The 26646-nt window shown below is 41.6% G+C and overlaps 1 protein-coding gene across 2 annotated transcripts in view; it reads right to left on the bottom strand.

The window, feature by feature from the left end:
* The window catches only part of PDE8A (phosphodiesterase 8A), a 144285-nt gene that overhangs the window by 63912 nt on the left and 53727 nt on the right, over positions 1-26646 (bottom strand). For both annotated transcript variants that reach the window (XM_027522011.1, XM_027522010.1), the window contains exons 2-3: positions 4462-4518; positions 2853-3043 (exon numbers count right to left, since the gene is read on the bottom strand). In XM_027522011.1, the coding sequence (XP_027377812.1) occupies positions 2853-3043; positions 4462-4488 (218 nt within the window). In that variant the 5' untranslated portion in view covers positions 4489-4518. The remainder of the gene's footprint in view (positions 1-2852; positions 3044-4461; positions 4519-26646) is intronic.

Here is a 26646-nt window from a genome sequence, read left to right as displayed (position 1 = left end):
AATGGTAAGGGATTTGATTTAGGTTATACCTGAATGGTCTAGTGGTTTTCTCTACTTTCTTCAATTTAAGTCGAATTTGGCAATAAGGAGTCATGATCTGAGCCACAGTCAGCTCCTGGTCTTGTTTTTGCTTACTGTATAGAGCTTCTCTATCTTTGGCTACAAAGAATATAATCAGTCTGATTTTGGTACTGACCATCTGGTGATGTCCATGTGTAGAGTCTTCTCTTGTGCTGTTGGAAGAGGGCGTTTGCTATGACCAGTGCATTCTCTTGGCAAAACTCTGTTGGCCTTTGCCCTGCTTCATTCTGTACCCCAAGGCCAAATTTGCCAGTTACTCTAGGTGTTTCTTGACTTCCTACTTTTGCATTCCACAGTTTAAAAAAAAAAAAGTAGAGCATATATTTAAAATGGATAACCAAAATAAATAAATAAAGTAGATAACCAACAAGGTCCTAGTGTACAGCACCAGGAACCCTACTCAGTGTTATGAGGCAGCCCGGATGGGAGGGGAATTTCAGGGAGAATGGATACATGTACACGTGTGGCTGAGCTGCTCTGCTATGCACCTGAAACCACCACAATACTGTTAATCAGCTATACTCCCACAGAAAACAAAAAGTTAAAAAAAAGGCAGAACATAACTACCACAATTTAATCTCTCCCTTAGAGCCCTGGACGGTCTAGCAAGGCCATGTTTATAAGTGTGAAGGTCACTGTTCTGCACACACCTGTGGCCAGGTATGGACTTGAATAAGACTATAAAGGAAGCCAGGGTTTCCTCAGCACCTCACCCCTCTCACCTCTTCTATCTGGGCTCTCTGGCCCTCTTCAAATACCTCTCCTGCCTCGCAGCACTCCATCAAGACTATAAGCACCATGTAACTGAGACATTTTCTTCCCTTCCTCTGGATGCCATCCATCAAATGTTTGAGAGAGAAAGGATCGTGGAAACCAAATGTTCCAGATTTACAGCTAAGAAAACACATCCTCAGAGAAGATGTAAAGTGACCTGAAGGCCAGAGGCTAGGCCCCGGGGTCAGGACTCCCTCCACACCTCCGCAGCCCTCACGGGTGCACTGCCAGATGGCATGTCTGACAGATCTGGCTCCAGGGACAATGTTACTGTAATCAACCCGACAGGAAAGGGACACAGGCAGCACAGCAGGCCTGAGACCAAGGCCGGGGGCAAGTCTGAACAGACGTGGATCACACCAAGGCAAAAGCTACCCTGTCTGACCACCTGACAGGTAAATTCTCAAGTACACAGGAAGTCACCATGTACCTGTAAACAGCCTTTTGATGGGATGTCAACTTCTTGTCAGCTCAGTTTTTAAATCGTTACATTAATATTTAGCTTTTCATCTTTTCTAGCTCTTAAAAGCCAAGATTTAAACATCCCTAAAATTAACTCTTAGCCCCATCACTTCATGGCAAATAGATGGGGAAACAGTGGCAGACGTTATTTTTTTGGGCTCCAAAATCACTGCAGATGGTGATTGCAGCCATGGAATTAAAAGACGCTTACTCCTTGGAAGGAAAGTTATGACCAACCTAGACAGCATATTAAAAAGCAGAGACATTACTTTGCCAACAAAGGTCTGTCTAGTCAAAGCTATGGTTTTTCCAGTAGTCATGTATGGATGTGAGAGTTGGACTATAAAGAAAGCTGAACGCAGAAGAATTGATGCTTTTGAACCGTGGTGTTGGAGAAGACTCTTGAAAGTCCCTTGGACTGCAAGGAGATCCAACCAGTCCATTCTGAAGGAGATCAGCCCTGGGTGTTCATTGGAAGCACTGATGCTGAAGCTGAAGCTCCAATACTTTGGGCACCTGATGGGAAGAGCTGACTCATTTGAAAAGACCTGATGCTGGGAAAGATTGAGGGCAGGAGGAGAAGGGGACGACAGAGGATGAGATGGTTGGATGGCATCACCGACTCAACAGACATGAGTTTGAGTAAGCTCCGGGAGTTGGTGATGGGCAGGGAAGGCTGGCATGCTGCAGTCCGTGGGGTTGCAAAGAGTTGGACACGACTGAGTGACTGAACCGGAACTGGAAAATTAACACATTATAAAATTTTATATTCAAATTGTGATTTGTCTTCCCCCAAGTAAAGCCTCCTTTTAAATAAAACTGATATTTCACTTTTGCTTTGCTTCCATCAGCAACAAATGACTTTTCTTGAGAAAGTACCTTTCTTAGATTTATGTCTGCTACACAAATTCTCTCATGATATTGATTTTCTGCAAGTATTAAAAACAAGGCACATTTGCCTAAGACTGGAAGACAGTTTTCAAATGTGTTGTAACTTTTAAAACATCTAGAAAGTGACAGTAACTGTTGCTGCAGTCCTATGCAGGTGACAGTTGTGGTTCATGACATACGGGATTTCATCTTAACCCTTAACAGTTTACATTCATATTTTCTTACTGCTTTAAGCAACGCGAAACGCAACAAAAGAGATAAAGACCACTCCTAGAAGTAATAAAATTCTAAAGTGAAAGTGTTAGTTGCTTAGTTGTGTCTGACTCTTTGTGATCCCATGGACTGCAGTCCACCAGGCTTCTCTGACCATGGGATTTCCCAGGCAAAAATATTGGAGTGAGTTGCCATTTCCTTCTCCAGGGGCTCTTCCCAACCCAGGAGTCAAACACAGGTCTCCCACACTGCAGATGAATTCTTTACCGTATCAGCCACCAGGGAAGCCCAATAATATAGTCTAACGTCTTGTTCACTTTACAAGCATGGAAGGCACCTTAAAAGACAGTGAATTCAACTGAATGTATTTCAGGACTGCATTTATTGTCACAAATGCCACAGGACTCTCGAGGCCCACTTCTCAGGCTCACCTGCACAGTGCCTCAGCATCCAGATGTCGGGAATTTCTGTGATCTATGATGATGATGTCATGGTGTTTGTCCAAGAAACAGGCGAGGGCAGTCTGAGCCTCCTTGGTAACTGTACACATAAACCCTGCTTTTTCACACGCCCTGCAGAATCCATTACACTGGTTATCTTCTTTGGTAAACACTAAAAGTACCTGAATCAAAAAAGCATGAACACTTCTTTAAAAAAAAAAAAAAAGATGCTGTTAGAACTGTGATGTCTTAGAAGCCCATAGAAAACTCCCAGGTGTTTTCAAGGCAAGTATACAGAGGTAAGCATTACAATCTGTTGAGTAAATCCTTTTCCTCCATGTAACTCAGCAACGTTACTGCTCAGCTCCCTGAAACCAGTGCTATTCTAGCTGTTCTGAGTCTGGAAGTCAAAGCATGGGTCAAATGCTTATTTCTTTTGCTAATAAGCCCACTGGAAGAATCAACAAAGACAGTATTTCATCTTAAAACCAAATTGATCAAAACACAAATTTTAGTTAACAGGAAGTTAACTAGGTTAAGTCCTTAGATGGTAAACACCAATATTTCAGTCAAGCTCTTAAAATACTTAATACTTTAAATAATATTTAAAGTATTAAATAATCTGACTCAAGACTTCATAATTCCTCCAAGTTTAAAAAAAAATACTACTTTGTTTGTAAGAGAGGAGATTCAAAGCAGACCAAAACGTGACACTTTCAAACCTGCTCATTTAGTGACACGGGAACAGCTCCAGGTGCAAGAAGCAGCTGGCTGTCCCTGTGCCCTGCCTGGGCAGGTGAGGCCTGCGGCTGCCTCTGCCCTGTGCGGCCAGGTCCCTGTGCCAATCTGGTACAGGCGTGCCGCCCCATCCCCCTTCACACCCAGGCTGACCGGCCTCAGGAGAAGAGAATGCAAAGCCGACAGAAACCCTGTTCCTGAGGACTGGGTTCCTCTAAGCTTACTCGGGTGCACAAATACAACAAAAGCAAACAGCAAATTTCCACCAGTGTTTTTCACATATTAAAAAGTCTAACAGTTTGTGTACGTGAGGCATCAGGTCACTTTGGAGCTTAATTTCAGTTGGTTATTTTGTTTAAGATTTTGAACTAGAAAATTTGCAGATAGTTTCTCTCTGCTGGAGCTGATTCAGTACCCTTGCACAGACTACGCTTTTACTCTGTTTTAGAAAATTTCAAACCTACAGGAAGTTATGAATGACAATGAATGCTAGTGACCCCCTCTTCTAATTTCATGAACTGGTAACATTTTACACCTTTGCTCTCTCTTTCCACACACACACACACAATTATTATTATTTTTTTGCTGAACCTTTTAACTTTTAAAGTAGGTTGCAGACATTTCTTCATCTGTAAATACAGATGATTCATACAGAATAAATACAGAATAAATTCATCTATATTTCTAAGAAAAAAATATTCCCTGATATAACTCTGGTACTGCTATCAAGTTCAGGGAATTTAACATGGATCCAACGTTTTATCTAAAAGAGAAGATTACTTTCAGTGTATACCTTTAGATCCTTTCCCTCCCCATCTTTAGAGACAATTAAGGTGAGGATTATAGCGCTGTGTATTATTACCTGGAGTTGATCTGGATGAAATCTCATGGGGCCAAATTGCACATCAGCTATTGCTACCTGAAAGAAAAAGATCTGCTTAAAATTAAAAAGAAAAAAAAAAAAAAAGATAAACTTGCTTAAATGTTGCTCTCTCTAATCAGTGCCACAGATGAAAGTGAAATTTCTACTCTAGAGAGAAATTACATAAATACTTATTAGATGGAGGGAGCCCAGATTTCTCCTTATAAACCCCAGGAAAGGTAGAGCGCAGAGAAGGACAAATAAAATGTGTCTGCTCTCGGCTTTTCTTTTTCTAGCTGTGTGTGACTCTAAGTGAACTGCCCACCTTCAGCCTCAATTCCTCACTTGTTACAGAGATCAAGAGGCATATAATTATAAAGAACCCCACAAATCAGACACTGAACGAACACCGGGTCCTTCCATGTCTATTTCCATCTTTCCCCTGACGGACAATAAACCCTTACATCTAAAACGGCACAAAAATCATGAAATCCAGTGAGCAGAACCACAGGACATCAGAACCAAAGACACCTTCCTTATATGCGATGGTTATCAATAAATGCTTATTGGAAATTCCCCGGCAGTCCACTGGTTAGGATTCCGCACTCTCACTGCTGGAGTCCGGGTTCGATCTCTGGTAGGGAAACTGTGATCCCACAAGGCACACAGAGGAAAAAAAAAAAAAAGCTTATCTACTTGAGAACTTAAAACCAACACACAAAGATAAATACAGTATCATTGGGGACTTCTCCGGTGGTCTGGTGGCTAAGACTCCACGTGGCCAACGCAGGGGACCCAGGTTCGATCCCTGGTCAGAGAACCAGATTCCACATGCCTCAACTAAGAATTTGCATGCCACAAACATAAAAAAGATCCCATGTGCTGCAACTTAGGCACAGCACAGCCAAATACATAAGTAAATTAATAATTTTTTAAAATACAATGTCATAACCCAACCCCAACAAGTAATAAGAATCACAGTGCCAATGGAGAGCTCAGCATACCTGGGTGCTGCACTAAGGGCTGAACATATGTTATATCTCACTGCATCTCTGCAACCTTATATCTCACTGCATCTCTGCAACATGCCGGGAGTTCACACTGGGAAACGGAGGTTCCAAGTACTTCGTTTAAGGCCACACAGTTGCTGGGACTGCGCCAACCAGTCTGTTTAGTTCTATAAACTGTGCTGCAAGCCCAGGGCCACTGGAAGGGCTGGGAAGTCTGTGCGCTACAAAAGGAGCACAAGGGAGGCGGAGTGGAGGCTGAAATCCAGCCCCAAGCCATGAGCCCCGGCCCTGGGCTGCTACCCGGAAGAACAGACACATTTTTGCAGTTTCTCCAGAAACACTGTGAGTGTTGGCAGGACTCCTACACTACTTGAGGCCTCTGGGTGATGGTACGATTTCAAACCAAAAGCACAGCAGCAGTAGAACTAGATCTGGAAACCTTCTCACAAGATAACTTCCTACCTGCCTGCCCAGGTCACAACTCTCCCCTCAAGAAGTGATCTGCTGCTGCTGCTAAGTCGCTTCAGTCGTGTCCGACTCTGTGCGACCCCATAGACGGCAGCCCACCAGGCTTCCCCGTCCCTGGGATTCTCCAGGCAAGAACACTGGAGTGGGTTGCCATTTCCTTCTCCAATGCATGAAAGTGAAAAGTGAAAGTGAAATTGCTCAGTCGTGTCTGACTCTATCGACCCCATGGACTGCAGCTTACCAGGCTCCTCTGTCCATGGGATTTTCCAGGCAAAAGTACTGGAGTGGGGTGCCATTGCCTTCTCCTATCCTACAGTAAATCCATGTAACAAAACCTGTGGAGTGATGGAGGACATCCGTGTCTATTTCTAACTGTGAGAAGCTGATATCTACTAATTATGGGACAAAGGCTCAGTCTCCTTGCTTTGTAGGGACCTCATCTCTCAGAAGGTGTAAGAATGAGGGTTGCTGCTCCTCTAGACCCGAGACTGAGGACGGACCTCTGCAGTGTGAAGGAAGGGTGAGCACAGACATCCCATGGCACCGTCTCTCCTCCAGAGCTGGGCGGCCACAGGCCAACCTCATCAGGAGCCACAGATGGATGCTGCCAGAATTTCTGAGAGATGATGATCCAGGAGGCCCCAAGAGAGTCTCAAGAGAGAGAGAGGCACTCTGTACAGTCACTCTCACAAGGCATTCATTAGGAAGGAAGGCAAGAGGCACCAAGAGACACCAAAGAACAATGAGGTTTTTGTTGCTTTTTATTAAGAAATGAATGAAATCAAAGAACAAGAAATGGTAGAAGCCTACTCCATGAAGAAGACAGTGAAGCCACTGAGGAAGAAGGAAGAAAATGACAGGAAAAAGAAGGAAAATTCATTTTGCTAATTTTCTACAGTGTTGAGAGGTGGAGTTTCATGAAAGAAAAGAGAAAACAGTCAACAAGAGGGCTGTGTCACCACCCAGGATAAAGCAGCTGCAACACTTGGGTCCTCCATGTGAACCACGGGCTGCAGCCTCTTACAAAGGATGCTCATGACATTTGCTGTGAAGGATCAAGGAGATAAAAAAATGAAGTCTGAAAGGGGAAGAAAAAGTACTTATGAATAGCATAAAAATATGTACCAGGTCACAAAGAAAACCTTAAAACATATTCCTAAAAGCAAAACTTGTACAGTTTTTATTTCCAACCATAAAGCAATCAAACCAAAAATAAAAACATAAGAAATAGCCCCTCCCTGGAAATTTTAAAAATATTAACTCATGTAATTGCTGGATCAGAGAGGGGAATACAAACGCTACCTATAGATTACTTGGAAAATAATAAAAACAAGAATATAATGTAACGAGGCCTACAGGATACTAGGAAATTTTACTCAGAGGCAAAACTTAGTCTTAGATCTTTCTGTCACAAAAAAAGAATTAAGTAAATATACTAAGCTTCCAATTCACTAAATTTGAGAAAATCAACCGTTTAAACTTTAGAAGTAGGGGAGAGAACAATAAGTTAAAGGCAATAATTAGCAAAACTTTAAAATGCTAATGACTAGCTTGATTTTTAAAAATACATATGTATTTGTATATAGTGTTGGTCACAAGCTGAAGGACAAGATAAAAATATGGGCAGCTAAGGGCAAAAGTCCCACTCCTCCTGGGAAAACCATTCTGAGGATATGGTCTTCACCAAAAGTGGATGAAGCAACTTTTACGAAGGACAATGTAACTTTATGATCTCAACTTATAAAAGTAACTCACCATTGCATTAATTCTAAGAAGGAAAAGAAGCTCCAGATTGTCTTTAAAGATCTTAGATTCCACCTCAATATAATTTTAGCAGTGTCATTTCAAACATTAATGTCTCAGCAATTCTATTTTGTCATGAACACTGACTGTATTTACTTAACTTGACTGCATTCTAACCTTACATCCTGTCTATGGGGTATGTCCGGCTCTCAGGACCTCTGTTGAGCGGTGTACCGGCAGGGCCAGACAGCTACTTACCATTGCCCCCCCCAAAATAACCACCACCAGGAAATCTGATGACATTACTCAGCAAGCAGACGTCAGCAGCTGGTCCTCAGAGAGTAAACAACTTCCCAAGAGCTCTGGATTAGGGGATCGGAATGACTAGAATTGGTGGATCCATTCTTTCTTTGTGTATCAAAATCAGAATCAAACTGACCTAATACTTCAGACCACGGCCCTCTTAATTTTTTATTTTTCATATTAATTTTAGAAGGGAATAGTCATTTTCAATTTTAATAACACAGCTATCAGCTTCGAAAGCAATTGATACTTTTAGGTAATATAAAAACAACAGTATATTTGTGGGCTTATATTAGTAATTATACAAGGGGCTGAGTTAGTCTTTCGGGTTTTTTAATATTTATATGTTTGTTAAGATTTATTGTTAAATTGGGATATTAGATTAGGATGATGTTTGTACTTTAATAGTTCAAAGTAATTTTTTGTTAATATGGCTCATGGAAGTCTAAAATAAATTATTATTAGACGCCTTGATGAACCACCTTTCAGTGGTTCTTTTGTTTGCCTAACTGACCTAACATCATGACACTGCAGGGCAAAGTTACCGTGTTATGAATCTTGATCACAGTGGGAGAGGACAGGAAAGAGATATATAATTCCATCCTGTCTACATATTCTACTCCCCTGACCCTCCCTGTCCTGTCCCTTGCCTGCTTTTTTTTTTCCCTGTAGCTTTAGTTCCCATTTCCCACACTACATATTTTGTTATCTTCTTATTAAAAGAGTGTCTCAAGATTTATCTGCCTTATTCATTGCTAAATTTCCAATACCCAAAACAGTCCTTGGCACATGGTAGGCAGTCAAAAAATATTTCTGAATCAATGTTTACTCAACAGCTAATCTTTTTTAACCAATCATTTATCTAAAAATCATACTCATACAAGCTTATACATAACACGGGTACATAACACAGCACTTCCAGGTTTCAGAGTATTTTCACTTATTAAAGGAACACAAAGAAAGGGAGGAATCTTCGGAAAAGCCTGAACACCAGGAACCACAAAAGAATCATGTGATCTATCTTTTTCCTACATCCCCTTATTAGAAACAGAAAGTTATGCTGGGATCAATTTATATTAATTGTTTACAAACCCAGGAACTACAGTGAAGATGTAAATCAGATTTTGTCTTCAGCCTAACTGTCCGTGCCCTCCAGGCTTGCGGGTGCAGCCAGTGGCTGGCTGTCTGCCTCTGCCTCTCCCAGCAGAGTGGCAACTTCATCAAAGGGGCCCAGCCTGGTAAAGAGTCAGGTGTGTTCTTAGGTGGGAAGAGTCAAAATTAGTTCAGACATTTGTGGACCACAAGGCATGCAGAGAGCCAGGTACTAGGAGTGAAAAGACCAAATGCCCACCCTGTCCTTGAGTGGTAGCAGGGGAATACGTAAATGATGACAATGTGGTGCAGGTTTAAAAGAGAAAGAAGGTGTCTGAAAGTGAAATTGAAGTCACTCAGTCATGCCCGACTCTTTGCGACCCCATGGACTGTAGCCCACCAGGCTTCTCTGTCCATGGGATTCTCCAGGAAAGAATACTGGAGTGGGTTACCATTTCCTCCTCCAGGGGGGTCTTCCCGACCCAGGGATCAAACCCGGGTCTCCCGCATTGGAGGCAGACACTTTAATCTCAGCCACCAGGGAATGTCCCTACCCTATGAGTAGGATAAGCTCATCAACTCCATTTTATTGATGACCAAACTACAGCGTCCCTGGAGGAGGAAATGGCAACCCACTCCAGTATTCTTGCCTGGAAAATCCCATGGACAGAGAAGCCTGGCGGGCTACAGTCCATGGGGTAGCAAAGAGTCAGACATGACTGAACCACCACCACCACCACCACCAAACTGAAGCTTAGAGCAGTATGGTTAAAGCGCTGGTAACAGGCAATGGTGGCAACTGGGTCCAATTCTTGGGAGCTTAATTCTCGTGGTCTTTTCATGATCTACTGGGAAAGACACCTGACTGTAATCTGTATCTAACTGAAACAAGACAGGAACCTGGAAAGCAGCATCTGTCCACTCCACAAACCTTTGTCAGGCACCCACAAGGTATCAAATGGTTTCCCAAGCACTGGGCATTCAACAGAGACCAAATAACATCTCTACACAGCAGGGAGGGATCTGATGGAGAGTAAGTGGGCTGCTGTTTGGAATCAGAGTCAAGGAAGTCTCTCTGAGGTGGCACAGGGTGGCACTGTGGAAGGTGAGATTTGGACGAGGAGTCAGCCATGCCGGGAAAGGACGGGGGGCACCAGGCAGAGCATAGGACTGGGGGTGGGAACAGGGGAGACATCTGAGGAAAGGAGGGGGAGAGAGGGAGATGAGCTTAAGGCCAGGCAGGAGCTGTAAGATGCAGAGCTTTCTAAGCCGGGACAAGAAACCAGGGTTTTATTCTAAATTTCATGAAAAGCCACCAGGGAGTTTTACACAAGGGAATGATATGATCCAATTTTTGTTTTCTAAAAAGATCCCTTCAGCTACCTGTGGAGAAGAGTCAGTGAGAGGGTGAGAGGGGAGGCAGAGAAACAGGAATAAAGCTCTTGGAGTAGTAGTCCAGGTAGGTAAGAGAAGATGCTTGCTTGGCCTGGTAGTTGCCATGGAGATGGGTAGATGAATCTGCAATGTTTTGGAGATGGACTGATCAGGACTTGTTGATGAACAGAATACAACCAAATCCACTGATTCCCAGATACAGCTGTCATATCTGACTAGAAGTTTTGTATCTGCGTTGTGTAGAAATCTGGGGTTCTGAAGCAGGGCATCCTGGTAGAAGCGGTGTGGATCTGCTTGGTCTTTTCCAGATCCACCCACAAGATGGCACCAAGAGCTACCCTGAGGCAAAGCTCCCTCCTAGCTTCTTCCCCTGGTCCTTGTCTCGGGGCAATCTAAGCACTCCATGTGTACGTACTAAGTTGCTTCAGTCATGTCCGACTTTTTGCTACCCCCTGGACTGTAGCCCACCAGGCTCCTCTGTCCATGGGATTCTCCAGGCAAGAACACCAGAGTGGGTTGCCACTTCCTCCCCCAGGGGATCTTTTCTACCCAGGGATCAAACTCAAATCTCTTCTGTCTCCTTCACTGGCAGGTGGGATGTTTACCGCCACCTGGGAAACCCAGTATCTACTTTCAATGTCCTAGTCTCTTCTCTCCGCTTACCTACTCTTAATTTGCCCTCCAGTCAATTTACACAGCACATATTTACAAGAAGCCTTTTATGTGTTACCTCAATTGGATTCCAAAATCAAGTCACAGGCTACAGTGAAACTGTTCAGGCTCTTTTTTCCCCAAACCCCATAGTGTTGGGCAAAAAATGGTGTCTGGATTAAATGAGCTATTTAAAGAGCTTAACACAATTCCTGATAGTGAGTAATGTGCAGTAAATTCTAAATATCTACAGAAAAGGTTTTCCAAGAAGTTTTTGCTATGAAAGTATACTTTTACTAACACACACACACAGAGGCATTTTTAAAACTATATTTTTCCAAACAGCTATTTCTTGCAGAGCACTCAAGTAATCGCTAGTAAGAACCATGAACATCATAATACCTTGAAATACTGTACAAAATAGGACCCACTTCTTAAATATTAATGTAGTTGGTACAGGGGACAAATCAAGGTTTTCTTGAAACCCTTGAAGAGGACTGACTGCCTCTGAAGGTGAAAACAGAAAGAACCAACCCAGAAAAAAATGAGGCTAGCCAACTGAAGGATAACCCAACCCATGTGCCTCTCTTTAACTGTGTCACTGAAATTTAAGAATCCCTCAAATCCAACAGCAGAAATCTGAGATGTAACATCACGGAGGCCAGACGAGAGTCTACTTCTCACCCATGCATACCTGCTTAGTCGCTCAATTTGTCCGACTCTTTGCAACCCTCTAGACTGTAGCTTGTCAGGCTCCTCTGTCCATGGGATTTTTCAGGCAAGAATACAGGAGTGGGTTGCCATTTCCTTCTCCAGGGAATCTTCCTGACTCTCCCGTGTCTCCTTCACTGCAGGCAGATTCTTTACCTGCTGAGTCATGGGGGAAGCCCACTTCTCCCCCAGATCCTCCTAAAAGAGGAGAATGACCACTTGTATGAACTGGTCAGAACGAGAAGAAGGTTATACAGGCTGCCAGGGAGTGCAAAGAGAGACACCGAGAACTCAGTGTTATTGACTCAGCTCCCTCCCAGAGAAAACCTGAATCCAGAAGGCATGGATGACGTGCATTCAAGAGGATATTCCTGACCAAAGAAGTAAGTTAGCACCTTGCCTCTGTCTGGGACAAGTCTATTTCCGGCATATTTTCATGAACAGGTCATGTTTATTGCGCACCCGGCACACTCAGACAGCAGCCCACCTTGTTCAGAAGGCCCCAGCTGCCTGCCTGCTAGCTGACCACACCAGCCATCCCGAAGCAAACACCAGCCCAGGTTTTACCAGGTTAGCTTCATAAACCTCAATGCTCTCTGAAGTGGGTTACACTGAGAATGGCAACCCACACAACACAATGAATTCTCCACTATCACCCAAGCTTCCCTTCACCAGGGAAGGGAGGTGGGAGAGAGAGGGGTTTGAACTCTGACCTCTCTTCCCTCAAAAAACGGTAACTTTAGGCAAGTTTCTTCGTTTTGCTAAGTCTCGCCTGGGAAAAGCAGTGGCTGTGAAGCAGAAATGAGTAGCAGATTCGCAGCTCTCTGCATGGTGCCGGCATAGAGCCATTATCACTAGTGAAAGGGGCTGCATACACATTCGCAGTGCCCCTCACCAGCTTCCAGAGCAAGGACGAAATCCTTACTAGGTGTGGAAGCTAAACACGTAGGTGTTGGCAGAAAAGTGGGCTTCCAAACTGAAAGCTATTTGAAAAAGACACAGAGTTAACACTGCTCATCCTCACCTCCTTCCTGTGTTAAATCATCAGACGCCCTGAACACAGCAGTTCTCAACCCGAGGGTCTACTGTTGAAACCATCTCCCAGTCCTCTTTTACGAGGGCTATCCAGAGAGTCTCAGTAATGGGCCTACATGGTTTTGTTTAACAAATAATACTGGTTTCTTTAAAACTTTCTTTTGGAACATTTTTCACTACTAATTATATCTAATTCCAAATTTCAAATAACCAGCTCAGAAAAATCCAGGAAGAAGTCATTTTCGGTTTAGAAAACTGAACTCTACTCTGAGTTTCAGAAGAGAAACCACTAGGAAAAGAGGGAGGTATATATTAAATAGTGAAGACAGTAACACTATCAACAGAGATGAGGAACCCGTGGGGCAGATGAAAGCCTTGGATCCAGGATGGGGGTTCAGCATTGGGGTTGAGGGGAGAATGGCTAGAGCCTTGGCCCTAAGTCATGGAAAATCCCTGCAGTGCTCACAGCAGCAAACAGCCCAGGCGAGAGGCTCCCTGGGGAGGCTGTCTTCTCCCAGGGCTGCTTCTTCCTAATGGTTTTAAGCTAAAATCTTGACCAGAAGTTGTCTTATTGTATTTTTAAAATGCATATTTATAGCCTCCAAACTACATATATATATATATATTTAATAATTTTATTTTGGGCTGTGTGGGTCTTCATTGCTGCACGGGCTTTTCTCTAGTTGAGTGGGGCTACTCTCTAGTTGTGGTCCGCAGGCTTCGCATTGCTGTGGTTCCTCTTGCAGAGCACAGTCTCTAGGCACGCGGGCTCAGTAGCTGCAGCTCCTGGGCTCTAGAGCACAGGCTCAACGGTTCTTTGCCTTTTCTAGACTACCAAGCAGTTGGAATCACACAAGTATGTACCTTTTCCAGATTGGCTTCTTTGACTTAGTAATATGTATTTAAGGTTCTTCCGTAACTTTTTTGTGGCTTGATAACTCATTTCTTTTCAGTACTAACTAATATTCCACTGTCTGGATGTACCACAATTTACCCTTTCACCTACTGAAGGACACCTCAGTTGCTTCTAAGTTTTGACAATTATGAATAAAGCTGCTTAAAAACATCCTTGTGCAGGTGTCTGCGTAGTGTACGTTTTCAACTCCTTTGGGTAAATACAAGGAGAGCAAATGCTAGATCTATGACAGGAGTCTGTTTAGTTTTGTAAGAGGCTGCCAATCTGTCTTCCAAAGTGGCTGCCATTCTACATTCCCTCCAGCACTGTTTACATTTCCCACCCCACCCCGGCCCGTTGCACCACATCCTTGTCAGCATTTGGTGTTGTCAGTGTTCCAGATTTTGGCCATTTAAATAGGTGGGGAGCAGTATCTTACTGTTGTTATAATCTACATTTCCCCTGACACATGATGGGGTGCATCTTTTCATATGCTTATCTGCTATCTGTATATCTTTGGTGAGGTGCCTGTCAAGGCCTTTGGCTCATTTTTTAATCAGATTATTCATTTTCTTTTCTTTCTTTTTTTAATTGGAGTATAGTTGTTTCACAATGTTGTGTTAGGTCTGGCTGTAGAGCAAAGTGAACCAGTTGTACATATACTCATCTCCCCTCTTCCTTGGATTTCCTTCCCATTTAGGCGACCACAGAGCACTGAGTCGAGTTCCTTGTGCTATGCAGTAGGTTCCCATTAGCTATCTATTTTATACGTAGTAGTGTGTACATGTCAATCCCAGATTGTTCACTTCTAATTATCGAGTTTTTAAGACTTGTTTATGTATTTTGGACATCAGACACTCTCTGACATAAATTGCAGCAATATCTTTTTTCAATCCATCTCCTAGAGTAATGGAAATAAAAACAAACGGGACCTAATTAAACTCAAAAACTTTCACACAGTAAAGGAAACCATGAACAAAATAAAAAGACAATCCACAGAATGGGAGAAAATATTGGAAAACAGTACAACCGACATGGGATTAGTCTCCAAAATTTACAAACAGGTCATGGGGCTTAATATTAAAAAAAAAAATTTAAAAAATGGGCAGAAGACCTGAATAGACATATCCAAAGAAGACAGATGGGCAAGAGGCACATGAAAATATACTCAATATCACTAATTATTAGAGAAATGCAAATCAAAACTACAATGAGATAGCAGCTCACACCAGTCAGAATGGCCATCGTCAAAAAATCTACAAACAATAAATGCTGGAGAAGGTATGGAGAAAAGGGAACCCTCCTAGAATGTTAGTGGGAATGTAAATTGGTACACTCTCTATGCAGAATAGTATGGAGGTATCTTTGAAAACTAAAAATAGAGCTACCATACTGATCCAACAATCCCACTCGGGTATATACCCAGAGAAAAACATTTGAAAGGACACACGCACCTAATGTTCACTGCAGCACTGTCTACAAAGCCAAGACACAGGGCAACCTACACGTCCACTGACAGCTGAACGGACAAAGATGTGGTACATATCTACAACAGAATTCTACTCAGCCACTGAAAAAAGAATGAAAATAATGCCATTTACGGCAACACAGATGGAACACAGATGGACCAGAAAATTATCATACTAAGTCAGTCAGACAGAGAAAGACAAATATTATATGATATTGCTTACATGTAGAATCTAAAAAAAAAAATAATTAAAATAAACTTATTTATAAAACAGACTGACAGATTTACAGAAAAAATTTATGGTTACCAGGGAGGAAGGGGAAAGAGGAGGGACAGACTGGGAGTTTGGGACTGAAATGTACATACTGCTATATTTAAAAGAGATAAAAGAACTATGGTACGGCACAGAGAACTTTGGTCAATATTCTGTCATAACCTAAATGGGAAAATAATTTGGAAAAGAATAGATACATGTTTATGTATATGTATAAATTAATAACTTTGCTGTACACCTGAAAAAAAATTCTTAATTAACTATACTCTAATATAAAATACAAATTTTAAAAATGTTTGGTAGAATTCACCAATAAAACAATATGGGCCTGGGGCTTTCTGTTTTGGAAGGTTACTGACTACTGACCCAATTTCTTCAGTAGATAGGTCTATTCAGATCTATTTCTTTTCACGTGTGCTTTGGCAGATACTGTCTTCTCAAAGAATCGGTCCATTTCATCCAGGTAATCAAAGTGCAAGCACAGAGCTGTGAAAGTATTCTTTTACTATCCTTTCAATTTCCATGAGATCTGTAGTGAAGTCTCCTCTTTCATTTCTGAAATTAGTAATTTGTATCTTCTCTCTTTTGTAGTTAGCCTTCCACAAAGGCTAATACATTTTACTGATCTTTGCAAAGAACCAGCTTTTGGTGTCAAGGATTTTCTCTACTGATGTCTTGTTTTCAATTTCACTGATTTCGGTTCTTGTTGTTCGGGTGCTCAGTTGTGTCTGACTCTTTGCAACTTCATGAACTGCTGCACACCAAGCTTCCCTGTCTGTCACTATCTCCCGGAGTTTGCTCAAATTCATGTCCACTGAGTCAGTGATGCCATCCAACCATCTCATCCTCTGTTGTCCTCTTCTCCTCTTGCCCTCAGTCTTTCCCAGCATCAGGGTTTTTTCCAACGAATCAGCTCTTCGCATCAGGTATTGTATTGACCATGTAAGGTGTTGCATCAAAGTATTGGAGCTTCAGCTTCAACATCAATCTTTTCAATGAATATTCAGGACTGAATTCCTTTAGGATTAACTGGTTTGATCTCCTTGCTGTCCAAGGGACTCTCAAGAGTCTTCTCCAGCATCACAATTTGAAGGCATCAATTCTTCAGCACTCAGCTTTCTTTATGGTCCAGCTCTCACATCTGTACATGACTACTGGAAAAACCAAAGCTTTGACCATAGGGACCTTTGTCAGCAAAGTGATAGCTCTGTTTTATAATATGCTGTCCAAGTTTGGCATAGATCTTCTTCCAAGGAGCAAGTGGCTTTTAATCCTGTGGCTGCGGTCAACGTCTGCAGTGATTTTGGAGCCCCAGAAAATAAAATGTGTCACTATCTCCCCATTCATTTGCCATGAAGTGATGGGACCGGATGCCATGATCTTAGTTTTCTGAATGTTGAGTTTTTAGGCAGCTTTTTCATTCTCCTCTTTCACCCTCGTCAAGAGGCTCTTCAGTTCCTCTTTGCTTTCTGCCATTAGAGTGGTGTCATCTGCATATCTGAGGTTGTTGATATTTCTCCCAGCAATCTTGATTCCAGCTTGTTGAGTCTTCCAGCCTGGCATTTAGCATGATGTACTCTGCATATAAGTTAAATAAGCAGGGTGACAATATACAGCCTTGATGTACTCCTTTCCCAATTTGGAACCAGTCCATTGTTCTATGTCCGGTTCTAACTGTTGCTCTTGACCTGCATACAGGTTTCTCCGGAGGTAGGTAAAGTAGTCTGGTATTCCCATCTCCTTAAGAATTTTCCACAGTTTTTTGTGACCCACATAGTCCAAGGCTTTAGCATGGTGAATGAAGCAAAAGTAGATATATTTTTGGAATTCCCTTGCTTTTTCTACGATTCAATGTATGTTGGCAATTTGATCTCTGGTTCCTCTGCCTTTCTAAACCCAGTTTGTACATCTGGAAGTTCTCAATTCATGTACTGTTGAAGCCTAGATTAAAGGATTTTGATAATTACCTTGCTAGCATGTGAAATGAGTGCAATTGTTGGTAGTTTGAACATTCTCTGGCATTGCCTTTCTTTGAGACTGGAATGAAAACTGGGCTCTTCCAGTCCTGTGGCCACTACTGAGTTCTCCAATTCGCTAGCTTATTGAATGCAGCACTTTAACAGCATCATCTTTTAGGATTTGAAATAGCTCAGCTGGAATTCCATCACCTCCACTACCTTTGTTCATAGTAATGCTTCCTAAGGCCCACTTGACTTCACACTCCAGGATGTCTAGCTCTAGGTGAGTGACACCATCGTGGTTATCTGGGCCATTAAGACATTTTTTCTATAGTTCTTCTGTGCATTCTTGCCACCTCTTCTTAGTATCTTCTGTTTCTGATAGGTCCTTGCCATTTCTGTCCTTTATTGTGCCCATCTTTGTGTGAAATGTTCCCTGGCTATCACCAATTTTCTTGAAGAGATCTCTAGTCTTTCCCACTTTATTGTTTTCCTCTATTTCACTGCACTGTTCACTTAAGAAGACTTTCTCATGTCTCCCTGCTATTCTCTGGAACTCTGAATTCAGTTAGGTGTATCTTTCCCCTTCTCTTTTGCCTTTAGCTTCTCTTCTTTCCTCACCTATTTGTAAGGCCTCCTCAGACAACCACTTTGCCTTCTTGTATTTCTTTTTCTCGGGGATGGTTTTGGTCACCACCTCCTGTACAATGTTACAAACCTCCGCTTATACCTCTTCAGGCACTCTGTCTACCATATCTAATCCCTTGAATCTATTTGTCACCTCCACTATATAATCATTAGGGATTTCATTTAGGTCATACCTGAATGATCCAGTGGTTTTCCCTACTTTCTTCAATTTAAGCCTGCATTTTGCAATAAGGAGCTGATGATCTGAGCCACAGTCAGCTCCAGGTCTTGTTTTTGATGACTGTAAAGAGCTTCTGCATCTTCAGCTGCAAAGAATATACTAATTCTTATTGTTTTTCTTTGGCTTACTTTGGATTTAATTTGCTCTTCTTTTCCTCTAAGTTTAGATTACTGATTTTAGATCTTTCTTCTTTTCCAACATGTGCGTTCAATGCCACAAAATTTTCTCCATGCACTGCTTTTGCTGCAGCCCACAGATTTTGATAAACTATGTTATCATTCTCATTCAGCTCAAAATATTTGAAAATTTATCTTGAAATTTCTTGTTTGACTCATGTATTACTTAGAAGTATATTATTTAATCTCCGATTATTTGGGGATTTTCCAGCTACCTTTATGTTATTCATTTCTAGTTTAATTCCACCATGGTTGGAGGCCAGACATTGTTTGATTTCTAGTCTTTGAAATCTGTTAAGATGTTGTGGCCCAGAATGTGGTTCTAATAAGTGTTCCATAAGAGCTTAAGAAAAATGTGTATTCTGATACTGCTGGATGAAGTAGTCAATAGATGTCAATTTTATCCAATTGACTGATGGTCCTATTGAGTTCAGGGCTTCTCAAGTGGCACAGTGGTAAAGAATCTGCCAGTTAATGAAGGAGACACAGGTTCAATCCCTGGGTCAGGAAGATCCCCTGGAGAAGGAAATGGCAACCCACTCCAGAATTCTTGCCTGGAAAAATCCCATGGACAGAGGAGGCTGGCAGCCTACATGTACTTCACGGAGTCGCAAAGAGCTGGACGTGACTCAGCAACACTATTGAGTTCAACTATGTCCTTACATAGATTTTTGCCTGCTAGATTTGTCCATTTCTAAAAGATTGGTGCTGAAGTTCCCTACTATGTTAATCCACTATCTCTCCTCGCAGTTCCACTGGTTTTTGTCCGATGCAGTCTGATGCTCTGTTGCTGGGAGCATATATATTAAGAACTGTTATGTCTTCTAGGAGAGTTGATCTCTCCATCATATGTAGTGCCTCTGTTCAGCTTTACTCATTAAAAGCTTCCCTGGTGGCTCAGATGGTAAAGAATCTGCTTGCAATGCAGGAGACCCAGGTTTGATCCCTGGTCAGGAAGATCCCCTAAAGAAGGGAATGGCAACCCACTCCAGTGTTCTTGCCTGGAGAATTCCATGGACAGAGGGGCCTGGCAGGCTAGGGGTTGCAGAGTTAGACACGACTGAGTGATTAACACACAGCTTTAGTTGTTAGGTCAGAGTGTTGACTTCCAAACACCTTATATACAGAACTGGAAATCAGAAGTCCAATACATTTTGAATAAAATTACGTGCAGGAAGTCTCAAATTATTATCCAAATATACTTGTTAGATGACAGTAGCTATAACTGTATAAGCATTTTGGAAAGTAGGAAGTGTCTAAGGGGATGTGCATCTCTGAAATGCTGCAGAGAGGCCAACCTAGAACCATCTTCCCTGGGCCCACTCCCTGCTTCCTCTGACAGGTGATGGGGCTGCAGGAAGCAGGCAAACGGTCCTTATTAGTGCCTTCAAAGCAACCACTGGTTAATAACCACGGTGATTTGAAGGTGTTATTTTAAGCATTTTACACTTTAATATGCTAGACTTATTTATGTGTGGTAGTTTAGTCAGTTTCAGTTATGCTTTAGGAAATAAGTTCAGCATTTTGAGTTCACTTATAATGAATTGTAATCTTTCCCATTCGAAATAGTAAGAAATGACTCCTACTTGAAATTTTCACTTAGAGTACGTGATGTTCAGGAACCAACTATTAAGGTTAAGCCAAAACTGCCTATGCATACCCTACATTCCAGAGGTGAGAATTTTGGGTCTATTCACAAAGATCTTTAGGGGACATGTGCAAAGATGTTTGTCCAGGGTTATACAGTGGCAAGGAGTTACACGTGATATGGATATATCTAACTGGGGGACAGTAATATGATAGACCCTTTTTCGTTTTGCTGCACCAGGATCTTAGTTCCCCAGCCAGGGATTGAACCCATTCCCCCTGCAGTGGAAGCACAGAGTGCCAACCACTGGACCACCAGGAAGTTCAATGTCACAGATCTTAGAAGCATATGCTAAGTGAAAAAAGAAAACAGAATGAGATCTGGAATACAGTACTATTTATATAAATTAAAATACTTAAGTACGTAACAAAACATATTTTCTAAGAATACATAAAAACAAAATGACACACAGTAAATACATTAGAACGGTCACCTGCGGTAGGCAGGGAGGGGGTGGAGAGCCAAATAAAGACAAGCCAAACAACAAAATGAGAGAGGAACCCTGGGAAATACGCAAGGATTGTTAAACACGAAAAGCAATAACCAGGGGAGGGAGGAGGGTTCAGGATGGGGAATACATGTATACCTGTAGCGGATTCATTTTGATATTTGGCAAAACTAATACAATTATGTAAAGTTTAAAAATAAAATAAAATTAAAAAAAAAAAAAGAAAAGCAATAACCAAGCTTCCCTGGTGGTTCAGTGGTAAAGAATCTGCCTGCCAATGCAGGAGACACAGGTCAGATTCCTGATCTGGGAAGCTCCTACAAGTTGTGGAGCAACTAAGCCCAAGCACCACAACTATTGAGCCTGTGCTCTAGAGCCCGGGAGCCACAACTACTGAGCCCACGTGCCTCAGCTGCTGAAGACCACGTGCCTGGAGCCTGTGCTCCACAACAAGAGAAGCTACCACCATGAGAAGCCCGCGCACGGCAACTAGACAGTAACCCCCTCATTCAACTGCAGAAAAGCCCACACAGCAACAGATCCAGCACAGACCAAACAAACAAATAACAAAATAAATAAAAATTATTTTTTTAAAAGTAATAACCATAAAGAAAAAGATTAATAAATTAGATTTTTTAATTAGGAGTGTTGTTCATCAAAAGACCCTAGTCTGAGACTGAAAAGGTTAAGTAACAGAATGTATTTGCAAAACATATAACTGAGAAAGGATGCATACCCATGATATATAAAGAATGCCTGAAGATCAGCAAGACAAAACTAGACAACCCGACTGCAGAGAGTCTTGCACAGACGGATGATGTTAATACGCTAGGAACTGGGAAGGATAATTCAGTCCTCTGTGTCGGAATTCCAACCAGGAAAAGAAAGTGAGCTCATCAAGAATTTAAGTTTTAACAATTTTATAAGAATGTATGTAAGTAGGAAATTTGAACAGATATTTTAAACCTTATAAAACATAAACAAATGTCATTCGCTAAAATCTCTTCTATTTTAAGAGAGTTCTTGAGAGAAAATGGAAAAAGCATCTGCATTAACAATTTGTGTATCTACAAGGGGAAATGAGTTACTTATGCAATTACTACACAGTAGAAAGCTTTGTTTCCATAGAGATTATGACACAACTGATTTAGGCCTTAAATTAGAATATTCCGATTTGAATTGAGAAATGATCTTTTTGTCTAAATGAATAGTGTATTCAGTGCGAATAAAAGCTCTGCACATCTGCTGATATCATTTCCTCTGCACTTCAGTAATAATTAATAATGAGAATACATCCACACAAGTCCTAAAAATGAATTCATACCCCTAAAGTTTCACAAGTGCCTGAAAATATACAGGGAATGACACATTTCTACAGGATGTACGAAAATACATAAAGAACATAAAACATTTCAAGATGTCTTCCTGCTCATTTCACATCTATTACATTTAAACAGTCTTGTGAACAGTAAGACCAAAAATGTCAATTCTGTTTTCCTTCTGTCATCACTACCTGAATTTAACAGATAAACTATACTGTGGGAGATGGGAGGGGTAAGGAATGCATATTAATCCAAAGCACAAAAATATCAGAATGTTAAGTTTCCAAAGGAATGAAACATCATACGAGCCATAAATACAGTATGTGTAAAATCCTTCAATGGCCCCACACTGCCCAAGGTAAAGCCTGGACTCTGTTACGGCATTCAAGGCTCCTGCAGTGCTTAAAGCCTGAACTTTAACTGCCCCAGTCTCTCAGAACTCCTTGGAAGTCCACGTCTCTTGCTGCGGCCACGTCACTCATTTGGTGTGGCACATTCCTGACTTCTTCCTCTTCTCCCCTAATTCCTCCCCATCTTTCTAAACTGTATCAAGGGGAAACCCTACCTACACCTCTGGCCCCAACCTCCATCTGGATGAAGTGTCACACACCAATGTGTTTCCAAGGCATCCTGGGTTTATCTCCATCATAGTGGGATTATATGCACTTGTTTTTCCTACCAAATTGGCTTCTGAGTTCTATTCACTTTTTTTTTTTTAATTTTATTTTTGAACTTTACAATATTGTATTGGTTTTGCCAAATATCGAAATGAATCCACCACAGGTATACATGTGTTCCCCATCCTGAACGCTCCTCCCTCCCCATACCATCCCTCACTTTAAAAAAACTGGAATCTAAGAAAGTAGAGCCCTTGGTAACTGCTGAATCAACTAATGAATTCTGAACTCAATTACTAAATGACTGAAATCCCCAATATTGCCCCATGTTTCCATATTAAATGTTCCTAAAGGAAATACCTAAGAAAATAAAGGATGAACAATAATCCCAGATGTTAGAGTAATATCAAGATGGACTAGGTTTCCTGATAGGCTTCCTGATAAGTCACTCTGCTCTCTTTCTAATTTCACTGTGAGATCTTTCCAGCTGAATGTATGTTCCATCTCACTCTCAAAGGTCTCCAAAGCAACGATCCAATCTTTAGTTTTGTTACTGGTAAGTATATTCTCAATTAGTCCAATAGTCAAACTAAGTTCTGCTTGATTAGATTCTTGTCTTGCTGCTGCTCTGGGCATTTTGGCTCTCCAGTTGAACTGCTCTTGTCAACCACTTTTGTTTAGGTATCATAGAAAGGGCCTGACCTCCTTTTGAAAAATTGTTTTCCATTAAATTATAACATATAATAAGTGAAAAATAGCATTGGTTTTGAGCATGCATAATGGACTCTCAAAAGAAAGCATGATATAAAAAAACAGGATGTAAGCCCTCTCTACATCAATCAAAGGCACAATTTTCATATAAAAATGTTAGGATATGACCATATGACTTGTGGAAAAATGTGTAAGAAAAATCAATAAATAAAAGCAAAAATATTTTGGAGACTAATAACAAATTTTGAATGTGTACCTATATACACTCAAAATATCTTTACATACCAAAGTAAATAAAACTTGAATTTTATCATACTGATTTAATAGTGTAGGAAAACTTTCCCAATAAAAAGACTTATTAGAGAAAGTATTAGAGGGGACTTCCCTGCTGGTCCAGTGGCTAAGCACTCCCATGTGCGCTAACCACAGAGGGCCTGGGTTCTATCCCTGATCAGGGCACCAGATCCCACATGCCGCAACTAAGACTTGGTGCAGCCAAATAAATAAAAAATATTTTTTTAAATGAAAAAGTGTTAAAATATCAAACATACATGGCAGTGATAAGGAATAAATCTAAAACATGAAGTTATATTCCTAAATCAGCCTCAGAAAATAAATGACGGCAGACCACTTCTGTAAGTAGCTACTTTCATTTATTCTACATTAATTTCTCACAAACAATTTTCAGTAAACAGGTGGCTGAAGGATTTTGGGAAACACACAGATTCCTAGCACACTGAAGACTTTTCCAGAGAAAGACACTATGGGAATCCATGGTGGGGCTAGCTTAATTTACCATACTATAGGTAGTCTGAAAAACGACTTTCAACAGAAAAGAACAAAAAGTCTGAATATGTGGTTTTGTTTTCATGGCCATTTAACTTGGATTAGCTCTACGCACTGCCAGGCAGAGCAATCACTTCAGGGCATCTGAACTGTGGTGGATCTGAAGTCAGGGCCCCACAGGAATCACTGAAGATCTGCTCACAGAGGTGAATGTGCTTGCGGAAAGGGGATTCAGAAGAAAGTGCTGATAGTGAATGAAATGCATGAAAGAAATGTGGGAAAAGTTTTATCTCTATGGCCCTTCTGGAGGTGAACACTGGAGAGTTTGATATTCCAGTGAGCCAAAAGTTTGCATCTGCAACTGGTATGTTGAATATGCCAGGCTCTTGTGCAGGGTAACCAAAAGTGACTTTAAATCTTTTCCCCACTTTAAACCTGTTAATGGAAAGAGTACTTCCTCTACTCCTAAAATGAAAATGTCTGTGTCTATATCTGTGAATTTTGTTGTTCAGTCGCTCAGTTGTGACCGACTCTTTCCAATAGCCTGCCAGGCTCCTTTATCCATGGGATTTCCCAGGTAAGAATACTGGAGTGGATTGCCATGCCCTCCTCCAGGGGATCTTCCCAAGCCAGGGATCAAACTCCCATCTCTTTTGTCTCCTGCATTGGCAGACGGGTTCTTTACCACTGAGCCACCAGGGAAGCCCAAAACAAAGATAAGTCTTGTAAAATTTTCTGCCCTTTTTTTTTTCTTTCATAATTGAGATTTTATTGGTTGTTTTGAGGATCAGTACATAGACATTTCAAAATGTACGCAATTCTTCACATATGTACCAAAAATCTAAAAAATCATGTAGTTGTATTTCTTAACAGTTATTCCAGTGACTTTCCAGCTTAAAATTTGGAGCATATTTTCCTTAACAGGATATTAAGTACCAATACCTTCAAATATTGATATGCTGTTACATCCTAAGTCCCACTGATTCACATTTTAATATCATATACAGTACATACTCAAACTGTCAATCGTTCACAGCACATTAAAGAAGTAACTAGGAAAACTGGATCACCACAACCAAAGATGTAATAGGGTGCACAAAATCCTGACCAGGAGAGCCAAGATCAAGGAGTGAGTGGTTTGCTATAGGAAATACTACTACCAAAACAATATGGGAAGAGAAGTAATTTAAAGTGTTCAAGACATTAAATGCACAACTGACTCCAAACTGCCATTCATTATGCTTTGTATTATAGGATATAAAAGCTATCTCCCATCTATGGAATGTTAAGCTGACACCCAAGACAATCAAAGCCTCCCGTATTCAATATCCCGCTATTTTCTGGTTGTACCAAAAAATAAGCAACCAGCAAGTGATTTCACCTCTAATAAAAAGCATTTACACTTTAAAAATGGGATAAGGTGGGATTCCCTCCTTTTTAAAAATGTTTTTAGAGCTACTAAAAAACCTGCATCTACAAAATAGTTGATAAAAATATTCCTCTGGATTATACAAGAAGGGAACAGGGACCACTGAGAGGACCGAGTACGGTATGAGTCAGACTTGGCTTCTTCTGCTTCATCAGAGGTGGGCTCTCCTCGTTTTCAGTCTCTCCATTTTTTGCAAGTAAGTTTTCTTTAGTCTCTTGGTTGGCCACTTCCACCTGTTTTCCCTTTGCTTCTCTTTTTCCTTTTGTTTGCACTTATCTGTCTGAAGACTTATCCTTTCCCACCACCTTTTTTGGCTTCATTTCCACTTTTGCAGGAGCCGGTTTAGGCCGATCTCCTCTTGTGCTCCTCCTTTGTGACCTTCCTCTCGGGTATCATGGCGCAGGGCAGGTGCCTGAAGGCCGCAGCTCACCGAGAGCCTTTGCAAAGCAGAGTAGCCTGACCGCTGCCTCTCCTCCCCGCTGCCAAAGCTGCTAGGACCCATGGTGGGGGCGGTGGGAGAACCAGATCTGCCCTTTCTATCCTAATCCTAGAGTTGCATTTTGTTAGTTTCCTAGGGCTGCTGTAACAAGTGACCACAAACTAGATGGCTTAAAACAACAGCAAGGCATTCTCTCATGGTTCAGGAGACTACAAGTCCAAAATCAAGGTGTGAGCAGGGTTGGTTCCTTCTGCAGGATCTGAGGGAGAAGCCATCTCACGGCTCTCTCCTAGTTTCTGGTGGTGGCCGGAAGTCCTTGGCTGTGGCTGTGTCACTCCCATCTCTGCCTTGGCCATGGCAAGGCCCTCTTAGAAGGACAACAGTCATTGGATTTAGGGCCCACCCAAATCCAATATGGGGCGTCCCAGGTGGTGCTAGTGTTAAAAAAACCCATCTGCCAATGCAGGAGGCATAAGAGACCTGGGTTTGACCCCTGGGTGGGGAGGATCCCCTGGAGGAGGGCATGGCAACCCACTCTAGTACTCTTGCCTGGGAAATCCCATGGACAGAGGAGCCTGGCAGGCTACAGTCCACAGGGTCACAAAAAGTTGGATACAACTGAAATGACTGAGCACACATAATCCAGTATGACCTTAATGAACTAATTACACCTGCAAAGACAATTTTGAAGTCAGTCACAGTCTGAGGTTCCAGTGGACATTCATTCTGAGGACACTA

The sequence above is a fragment of the Bos indicus x Bos taurus genome, chromosome 21 (assembly GCF_003369695.1).
Source record: "Bos indicus x Bos taurus breed Angus x Brahman F1 hybrid chromosome 21, Bos_hybrid_MaternalHap_v2.0, whole genome shotgun sequence".
NCBI lineage: Eukaryota > Metazoa > Chordata > Mammalia > Artiodactyla > Bovidae > Bos > Bos indicus x Bos taurus.
Note: the sequence above shows the minus strand (reverse complement) of the source record. Positions and strands in the feature narration are given on the sequence as shown.